Below are 10,673 nucleotides of genomic sequence, written 5' to 3'. Positions count from 1 at the left end.
GGCAACACACCCGTATTCACACATCTGCGGTAAGACTGACTGTCTTTGCCTCTTTTTGTAAATATGATGCTACCCTGGTCATCTATTTGGTCAAGATTGTTATGTCTTAAGGACAATGTGTGTCCGTAGATACAAGAAGCCAACAATGTCACAGATTCATGTTTGAAAGGGAGTCATACTGGCACCCATCACCTCAGGACTTCTAAGGATTAATGTTTATGTACACATAAAAGCATGACAAATTTGGGGTGAGAGAACGAACAAAAATAATAAAAGAAAATTAAACTGACTTCAAGAGGTGATATTAAAATATTCTGCATCTTCCAATGCCACCAGTGAACTGCTTAGAAATAAAGGGGGCCCTTCAAGCCTTATTTCCTGCCAGCTACTGTGAACTGCAGCTGCAAGAAATAGCATCTAGAAAAAATGCAAACCATATGCATTGGCAGAATCAATACAAATACCTTGTTGTAAATACCAGCACTGTAAAATCCCTCTAACATATGTTTAGGTTGTGGCATTTGTATCTTCTGACTCTTAGTTTATTGCAGGACTGTTGCATTAGATTGAATTACCGTGAATTACACAAACAGTGTTTGTGCGGTGTATTAACAAAAAGTGGGTGCGTGAGTAATCGGAATCAGAATCAGAATCAGTATACCTTTATTGTTCCACAGACGGGGAAATGTCTTTGCTACGTCAGTAAAAGGACAGTAGTGCTTTAAAAAACAATAACAATAGAGGATAATAAACAAAATAATCAGAAAAGGTAAGACGGTGAATAGAATGCATAAACCCCTATATACATGTGAACATATTTAGTGAAATTAGAGTGCATACAGAAGCAATTAGACATGTGACTATAATAACTGTGAGGGATATTGCACTGTGCATTAATACATTATGTACAATGTCACTTGACATGATGATAGTCACTTTCAGTAAGGATGTTTTTAACGTCCAGTGTGGACAAGAGGAATGATTTCAGCAGGACAGATGTGTTTCAGTGATCATACGGTGAACACGTCCTTTAATCTGGACAGGACCGAGTCCACAATCTTTCCTTTCGACTGCTACAAACACACTGTAGTCGCCTCGCCTATACAAAGCCTAAATCTGAGTTTCTTTGCCATTACCACAGTTTTTCCCTTGTCCAGATTCTGGGGATGGATTCTATTATTAAGTGTACCCATACCTGTATTTTCTCACACGCTCTCTGATATCTACTGAAATGTCAGTGTGTGTGTGTGTGTGCATCTGAAGTTGCCTCTGTTCTGTTACTTTTGACATTTATAACACTTCATGGTGTGTGCATGTCTGACCTCCCCGTGCGATAGGAGGCGATGTGGTTCGGTGCGTCGGGTCGCTCGCTTCTCTTTCTCGCTCGGTTTTAATCAAACCACGGCTCGGACGATCTGCTGGAGCCGGAATCATTTATCAGAATTGAGAGGGGTTTTATGCCCTTTCCATTCAGCGGGTGTTGTGTTTGCCGAGCTGCTCTCGGTTGCGGTGCAAACTAGCTCGCAGACGACGCCGACTGTCGAGAGTTCACATAGTCGTCTGGCCTGTTTTTTTTTTTTTTTTTACTGAGCAGCGTTTGTGTCCGACTGCGCTTCCGCCATGTTGAAGTGATTCAAGTTGTGAGTGACTGCTGGGACCGAAGTGACAAGCCCCAGAAATCGGACTAGATAGAGTTAGGGGGCTGTTACCGCGCCGGTGACGCAGGAAAAACACCCAGAAGCAGAGGAAAAACGTAGGAATTAGATCTTTCTAGTAACAGGTTTGTGTCCTGCGAAACTGTCACCGATATAGGCCACGTTTATGTAATATACGACGACACCATCGTTCAAGGCTGGACGTAGCCCGTGAATAGAGGGGGAAGTCATATCAAATTCCTGGTGAGTTGTTAGCTAACTAGCTCGGTACGCTGGCTGATGATTGTTAGCTGGCTACCGCTAGTATTTGCGTCAGCTGGTGGTGGATGCAAGGTAACATTACTGCATTTGGGTTACTTGTGTGATTCATTTGCTGGTGTTTTTTTCTCTGTTAGCAACTGCTTACTGCACCTTTGACAATGTCAACGCGATTAAACTGCAATTCATGGTCTTAACACTACGGGTAGTATGATTAGCGTACCCCGCTAGATTCACTGATGCCAAGCTAGCGCTAGCTACCCGCAAATGGTCCTCGGCACTGTCTACAGCCTGAGGAGGGACATTTCCTTTAAACGGCTCATGTTTACAAGTTACTGAAATTTGGTTATCTTACACACACATTTATATTGCCTTTCATTAATATTAGCATTGCCAAAGCCACATTGCTGTTAACATCTTGTATCACTCGGGCCTCCAAGATCTTATTTTCAGTTTGTTTTAGCTAAGTTATAACTTGGCGTTAGACGGTACAGGTCAGAACACTCACTCACTAAATTTCAGGAAATAGACGACTCCCCTGTCACTAACATATTAACGTTATCTAAGATAGCTAGCTGGGTTAACTTATTCTAAACGCTGAAATGACTGCAACATGACGTTTAGATTAATCTGTGAGTGTTCGTTTTATAGATAGGAAAACTGGTTATTTGTCGAGCCTTATCAGCAAGCCGCTTGTCAAAACTGAAACGTTAACGTTAGCTAAATGCACCCTCGGGTATTTGCTCGCACGTAAGCTAACGGCTAGCTAACATTTACTGTTTATCTAGATTGTCCCTCGTTAGCACGCTAGCACGACCAATGCTCATTGTAAATGGCGTTACAGGAACATGGTTGTTCAACAATAAAGCCGGGGAAAGTAATATTGGATCGACAATGATATTAGTTATTAATCAAACTATCTGTGTGTTCAAGCTCGTCCGTTATGTTGCAAGGGCTTTCTGTGCAATTTTAATGTCAGGCCCGACCGAATAATGAGGCCTGCATGTCTCAGCGCAATGGGCTTTGGACGACAAGGCCGTCACTGCTCTGCTGTCTGGGCGGATCGCCTTGCAAGCTAACCTAACGTTGGTTGCCGCAGCTAGCTAGCAGCAGGCGTTAACTAACTAAACTACCAGCTGTTAACGGTTGTTGACGGCGCTAGTTTGTAATCATAGTTACGTAATGTCACCGTGTGTTTTATGTGCATCTGGACTGTCTAATTTTGAAAACAGTCAAAGGTGCCTCACGTATTGTTCCGTGACCGATTTCTCCGTCCATAAGATGTTTTTAATAACACTAACGTTAACGTTTCAAAGCCGGTTCAGTCCAAAAGGCCGCAGTTGTACCTAGCATAGCGCCTGTCTATATAGTGTCTGTTGTTACCGTGTATTTGAGTTTTTGGCTCTGTTGATAACGCATAACATTTAGTTTTTTGTACGACATCAGAGTAATCTGCCACATTTCCCCCATTTGTAAATAGTTTGATACTGAGCGATTGTATTGGTAGTAGCCTCAGATACATGATCTGACATTTTGTTCACAGCAAGCCAAAGACCATGGCCAGATATTGCTTTCAGTAATGACTGTAAGATAATGTGCTGTCTGCCATGACAGCTGCAACCCAAACTGCAGATGTCACTGGCCACCTGTAAAATAGATAAAATCTAGTTTCACTACCCTAACAATAAGGAAGACAATGGCCGAGTCGGTAAACAAAACACGTCTTAACTGTTTCACCGAATGAAAGAAACTGGAATGAAGAAAGACATGAATGGCTACTTGCTAAAAAAATGAATATAGTTACCAAAAGTCACATCAGATGCTTTAGTGCAGCAGTGTTAACTTGCTGTAAGGCACATGTTTGCAAGACAGGCTGTTGGATTTAGATTGTTATTCCTCTCCAACAGGGTGGCGGTTATGCTTCATAATTATATTCACATTCTCAAAAGTTGGGCTTTGTTAGTTATAATTAATATTCGTTTGATATCTATCAAACATTATATTTGAACTCTTGTTATTTCCAGTCATTTGTTGATCTGGTAATCTGTTGATGTTTGTTGGCAGAAGACACTGTGGACATGGGCTTTTTGAAAGTGAAAGAGAATGAGATTGTAAGTAGTCATGGACTCCTGTCCTTTAGAGCTTGGTTTTACAGCAGGTCAGACTCTATATTGTGATTGTCACTTTAACTGAAGCTTTCAGCTGGTTAAGTTGCATAGAAGATGTCTTAATGTTTTTCCGCGTGTTCTTCTAAACACTATCAAGTTATGTTTCCTTACCTTTATGCCCAACACCTCATTTACCATGGTCAGAGGTCACAGGTCACAGGAGTAGCTGTGGATAAGGGTTCTGGCCTCATTGCAAGTCTATAAAACGCCAATAACCCTTTTCCATGTCAAATTATAAGATACTTTTAAAACAGAATTCACTCTGAACCAGCGTATAGACTAATCAAACTGTTCATGTTAATGACCCGAAGATTAAAAGGTGTGGTGTTAATTGCCTTGACAGAGATGCACATTGCAATTGGCAATCATTATGTTGAAATGTATTCTGGTGCATTTAAAATAGCATTTGGCATGAACCAATTAATAGCCCGTAATAGCTTATTACCTAATATCAATATTCATCTTTCATCTTTACTTCTTCTGAATATGAAGGTATGTGTGCTTATGTATTTGTACCAAATGTTACAGCAGTTCATTCATAGTCCCCTTTATTGTGGCCAACAATATGTATTTGAACTTGTAGCTGCCATTGAAATTTTTAACAAATTCTTCATGTATGCCCTCTTTTGGAAGCTGAAAATTGGAAAGGTTGAAATCAAATTGAATGTGAATTAGGCTACACAAATAATTATCCAAATTACAAGAACTGCAATTATTTTATAAAGGTAAATTGTCATTGTGCAATCTTTCAATGGCATTTTGTAGTGCTGCAGCGATGCTCCGGCCCTCACAGCCTTTTCTCCAGATGTGATAAAACATGTTTTTTTGGCAGAGACCAGGAGACACTCCACATCCTCATGATTTTACTCGTTTTTCAATGACAATGAAAATGTGATGTAAAATGTAATCATCCATGAGAATCATGAATCATATTGCAATATCTATCAAAAATGATCACAAAATTACACTATCTTTAAAAAGGGTATGTTTATCTTTAGCATACGCCATATAGCCTACTAAAAAGCAGGCAATATTTCTTTTATTGGTTGTCATACTTGCAATGTATGGTTTCATACAAACTAGGTGTGTATCTGTCCCTCATTCCTTTTGATAATAATTACATTGCAACAACTCAAGTAAATTATGGAGATTAGAGTTGTTCCAAATCTGATACCAGTATCGGAAATGTTGCTGATACTGCCAAAAATGCAGGTATTGATATTGGCGAGTCTATGCACTGATCTGATACCATGTAATTTAGAAACAGGACCTTGCTACATCAGTTAGCTCCGTTAGCTTTGATTAAGGTAAGACACTGGAAATCAATTATTCTTCGCTGCTCTAAAAGCCAACACAGGAAGTAGCACTGTGCTGCTCCTGGCAACTACTGTTTTTAGAGCGGTGAAGAAAAAGTTAATTTCGCGTGAGTCAGACAGAGCTAGCATCATGTCAGCTATTTGGCAATATTTCATGCTGGATAACCCCACCAGTAAAAAGGCGTGTTACCAATTTTAACACCAGCAACCTCAAAGTTTTTGAAGATGCATCACGCAAAAGAGTGCGATGAAACTGCTCTCCCCAAACTTCATTAGACAGTGAGGGAACACATTTCATGTAGGCTGAAAGACATGCAGGCAATCCGTTTAACTGCTGACATTTGGACCTTGTCTTTGCTGAGTCTGCACACTGGGTGGACACAGTATCGCCATCATCATTTACCCATCAAACTGCGGTGCTGCAAGTAAACGAGTTCCGTGAGTACGTTTTTAAAGGAACTTGTCACTCCTAGATTTATTTAAGTTGCTGTTGCAGTACTGTTCTAAACTGTTGTATTTCAAAAGTGAACTTTTTAACTTAAGTGCACTTCAACAGTTTTTAAATAAATTGTTAGTCATTAGTAGTAGATTTCTTTATATGTTCTTTTTCAGTAAAAGACTGACAGTCAAATTGATAATAAAAGAATGTTGTATGGCAGTTATTCTCTGCAAGGTTTAACCTGAACCAGTCCATACAAGTCCGTTTTTTTTCTCTTCTTTTTTAAAATAAGCACTGGTATGGGATCGGTAAATGGAATCAGTCGATACCCAAAGCCCAGGTATTGGCATTGGAATCTGTGGGAAAAAATCAGAACATCTCTAACAGTGATCAGGGAATGCCTTGACAACAACAATTTTCAATAAATGTATTGGATTTTTAAATAAATCAAGTAAAGTTATTTGACAGTCATAATGTGTAGAGAGACAAGAAACATCTGAAGCGAAAAAGAAAACAAGGGAATGACAAGATGACAATAAAAACAACAACAAAGTTTCCATGGCCTGAATCAGAATGTGGATTTTTATTAGTAGTCACCATACAGATATTTCAGCTGATACCCCAAACTAAAAATGTTGCTTTTTATGGCTGATGCCAATAAGGTAACCAATAATTTCCCATTTTGTCAAGTTTCTTACCTGTAGTATACCTGAGGGCGAGAAAGGGTCCTGAACGAAGACAGATGCTTTAATATAGTCAGCATTCTGCTGGTGTAGTGTTGCCTGATGCATTTCTACATACTTGAGAGCGAATTCCAACTATGGCCTTTGCTCCTTGATAAATGGCATTGCAAGGTTTCTCAAACAGAAATAAGCACTAGTCCTTTCTTTTTGTATTAACATCCTCCTCCTGCCTCAGACCTTTCTCACCTGGTTTGTAGTGCTGCATTTTGGTTCGCTTGGAATTTTTTTTGTGCGTGTGAAAAGTACACCAAACCCAAGAAAAAATGTTCCTATTTCGTACCAAAGCTCATCAACTGATTTGAACCAGAGCAAATGATTACAGGTTTGCAAACACCCTTAGGTTACTTTACTGTAATGACAGTGGCATGTCATCCTTTTCTGTGTATCAAAGCATTTGCTAAATAAAGGTGATTGTCACAAAACAATCAGACCATTTGTGCTTTTCACCTTCTAGTCATGCAACTAAAATACAGCTGAGTAAGTTAAGTAGGAATAATGCTAGACTTAAGATTCAATAAGACTAATGCAACAGTCGATGGGAAGACATGCATGTATTCAACTGACATGACAACAGGTGCAAATGGATAGCCTGGTAGATATATGGTGGGTGTTTGCTGGATGCCGTTTATTTGAAACTCAAGACCAACCAATACTGATATTGGTGAGTAAACATTTCCAATACTGATATATTGGCTGATATACTCACATTGCAATGATCGCTCAAATGTGATTATCAAACCCTTATGACAAATATAATCAATAGAGGCAAGGTATTTTAGAGTTTAACAGTACACTAAATTATTAAGTCAAAAACAGCAGTGGACTGACACACCAAACTTAATTGTACAATTTTAATTTAACCCAAAGTGTCTTCGTGTGCATTATAATCTCCAAAAACAGAATTTTTTCACTGATATCTGCAATCGACCCACAAATTTACAGACCTGCTTCTGGTCTCGAATTTGTCTTGCGGTACTTATCGTAGTTATGTGAGCACACTTTTTTCTTTTGCAGCGAGGGAGAAGTACTAACATTGCAGGGTTCACCTCCAAATAAATTTGGATAGATGATATGTCCGAACTCCTGGCTTGTCTGAAACTATCTGATTGCTTGGGAATATTGCTCCATCAAACTTTTTTCATGTAGCAACATTATTATGTTCCCAGATCTAAGGAGTTTACTTGGGGGCGGCACAAAATGAATGGCCAAAACAACAAAAAGAAGATCCAGGTTGCAGTGACCAAAGTTGTTCAAGGCTACGAGAAAGCATGACAGTGTTCTCAGACTGTTCTGAGGTGTCTTGTTATCATTCTGTTTTATTATCATGCTCAAGCTTCTCACATATTATACAGTAGTTTGAGAAAGGATACATCACTTGATCAGTAGCCATCAGAAGTTGACAATATGTATTGATAATAACTCCAGTCAGTGTTATTTGGATACGCCAGTAACAAAAACACTAAAAATGAATGTCAAACTTTTGTATTCACTTTGCTGTCAATCATAGCTGCCCTGTCCCATCAATACCCACCTAAGACTATGTTTGTGACTGCCCTCGCACGAATATGAGTTGGATTCAGGCAGGTAGTATTATCCTCTGGCTGCTTGTTCACAGCGACTATTGGGACGACCTGTGTTTTCACAGTATTTAAATAGTACTTTTGTTGAGTATAAGAGGTGATATGTTCCTAGGATTGGCCAAAGTGCTTGAGGAAAATATTTACTTGTCTTGCAGCTGCTGCGACAAAACATTTAATTGGACATGAGAAGCAACATCTTTGGGACAACATAATTATTGTCAGGCTACATGGGCTGGTAGTGACAGAAGTCAGTGCAATTTCTCTGGATGGCAAATGAAAAGATTTGTAAAAATGTCTGTCAGTAATGTAATTTGAGCTATGAAGCTCTGCTGTATTAATTATACGGATTCACGATATATATCAGAACAATAAATTACCAATAATATGAATATAAAGAAATGTATATTGTCTATTTATCAGCATATAAAATGCCTCCATAATGTCATAGTAACAGTGTAAATTGTAAACTCTGATACCATGGAAGTTGGTTTAAAATTAACCATAAAACATGAAGAAGAGGAAGAAGGAATCATAATGGTCCATCTTTGCTCATTACATTTGAGCCTTTCTCAGTCCTCTTTTTAGAGTTTGAAGTGGTTATCTTGTTGGCATCAGCCATAAGAAGTAGGTAACTATCAGTTATTATCATTATTATTATTATTATTATTATTATTATTATTATTATTATTATTGAAAAAAAATATCCATATTGTGCATCCCTGGTGACCAAAGCATGCAGTTGCAGGATACATGTATACATCAATTGTAAATGTAAAATGAGACAGTTGTTCACTTTGTTTGGTGTAATTGCGTTACAAAGAGCCAGTAACAGATCTTTGGTTGGTACTGGACTCTAAATCTACTGCTACTACTATGTATGCTTTAAATCAGTGATCTGCGTCAGACTATCAAAACCTGTCTGGAGCATCCTGATTAATAACACATGTTGTTGGTCGCAGAACCCAATGTTATTTAGGTGGCTTAGGATAATTTAGAGGTTAATTTCAGCAGTACATGATTATAACCACCTAACCTATTTTGAGTGTGTATTACAAGTAACTTTTGACCTTTATCCTCTTCCCTGCTCCAGGTTATGCAATGGTCTCAGCGGCACACCCAGATCTCCAGGTGCTTGTGTCCCTCTCTCGTGTGTTCGGGCTCTCTTCCCTCTGCTCTACAGCTGAGGTGGCTGTGATTTCCCTTCTGGTCAGCACTCCCTAAGAGGCCAAGATTGCCAAGATCTGCCCGGTGGCGAGCATGACGGCCACCACGCGTGGCTCTCCGGTGGGGGGCAATGACAGTCAGGGCCAGGGCCAGGGCCAGGCACCTGATGCCCAGAGCCAGCCCCCACTGCCACAGAACCAGGTAAGCTTTAGCTTTCCAGCGAATACTCATCATCAGACCTTTCCTTACTGTCCTTCAACACACCCATCATATTTTTTCCTTTTATGTTGAATATTTCTGATGTTGTCTCCCTTTGGCTGGCTACTGCTTTCATCCAGTCCCATCACGTTGTACTCATTTTAAATGACTGTGCATAACCCTTCCAATGGTAGACACATATTATTCAATTAACCTCTGAAGGAAGGGAAACCGGAGTGTGTTTAGATAGCTCTCTTTTTGTACATCCACACACTGCAGCACAGTTTTTTTCTAACAGATATTGCTCCTACCTAACCTCACACAGATGCCAAAGTGGACGAGAAGGGAGGGGAGGAGGGAGCGGAAAAGGGGGAGAAAGAGAGTGAAGGCGAGGCATCAATGAACAGAGCCTCCTGAGTGATGGATAAAGGATGTGTGTATGTGCAGGCCTGTGTTGGTTAGAGATGAGCCGTGGTGAGACGTGAGAGGCAAGCTGCCTATGTAGGTCAGCCAAGCAGAAGGAGCCTTCACCACACACCCCCACATTTCATATTTCTCAGTTGTGCATCTCACCCGTTTATGTGTATCTCTCTTTTACTCTCTCACACACAGCTGCTCACACCACCATGATGTTCATACACACTCGTTAGATGAGGAAAGAAATGAAGAAGGGAATGGTGACATTGGAGCTGAGATGTGCATTTATTGATGCACATTTGCTTTGTTTCTCAAACACTCCCCCCTCCAAAAAAAAATTAGTTTGACAGCACTGTAACAGAGATACTTACATACTAACACAGTTATACCTCTAACACAAACGTGTCAGCCCCCAGTTTTTGTTTCCTCTAGGTAGATTAGGATGAAGAGGGCATATCTCTGTATGCCAAATACCACGAGTATAATGACTTGAATGGCTCTGTTTAAAGGCCTTTCATGAGAGACACCTGCTTCTTTATACCTACATATATGCACTTGGTGACCAGAACAATAGAAACCCTACACCATACAGGAAGTGGGCCATGCCTTTCCATTGGTATATGTTACTATAGAAAACGATTTAACAAATTAAGTTAATGTCTTGCTTTCGCTGGTCAATAAATCGTTTCAATCTGGATCTTGCATTTTTTGGAAGGTTTGGTATCAGTTGCACAA

General features: G+C 39.8%; 1 protein-coding gene across 5 annotated transcripts in view; it reads left to right on the top strand.

Annotated features, from left to right (window-relative positions):
• Positions 1 to 1,424: 1,424 nt before the first annotated feature.
• The window catches only part of usp9 (ubiquitin specific peptidase 9), a 41,810-nt gene continuing 32,561 nt past the window's right edge, over positions 1,425 to 10,673 (top strand). For 3 of the 5 annotated variants that reach the window (XM_030427575.1, XM_030427572.1, XM_030427574.1), the window contains exons 1-2: positions 1,426 to 1,898; positions 9,250 to 9,524. In XM_030427575.1, coding sequence (XP_030283435.1) covers positions 9,417 to 9,524 — 108 coding nt within the window. In that variant the 5' untranslated portion in view covers positions 1,426 to 1,898; positions 9,250 to 9,416. Of the gene's footprint in view, positions 1,989 to 9,249; positions 9,525 to 10,673 lie in introns of all 5 variants that reach the window. The other 2 variants (XM_030427573.1, XM_030427571.1) reach the window with 2 other exon arrangements.

This window comes from Sparus aurata, chromosome 9, assembly GCF_900880675.1.
Source record: "Sparus aurata chromosome 9, fSpaAur1.1, whole genome shotgun sequence".
NCBI classification, from domain to species: domain Eukaryota; kingdom Metazoa; phylum Chordata; class Actinopteri; order Spariformes; family Sparidae; genus Sparus; species Sparus aurata.
This window is presented reverse-complemented; position numbering and strand designations above follow the sequence as displayed.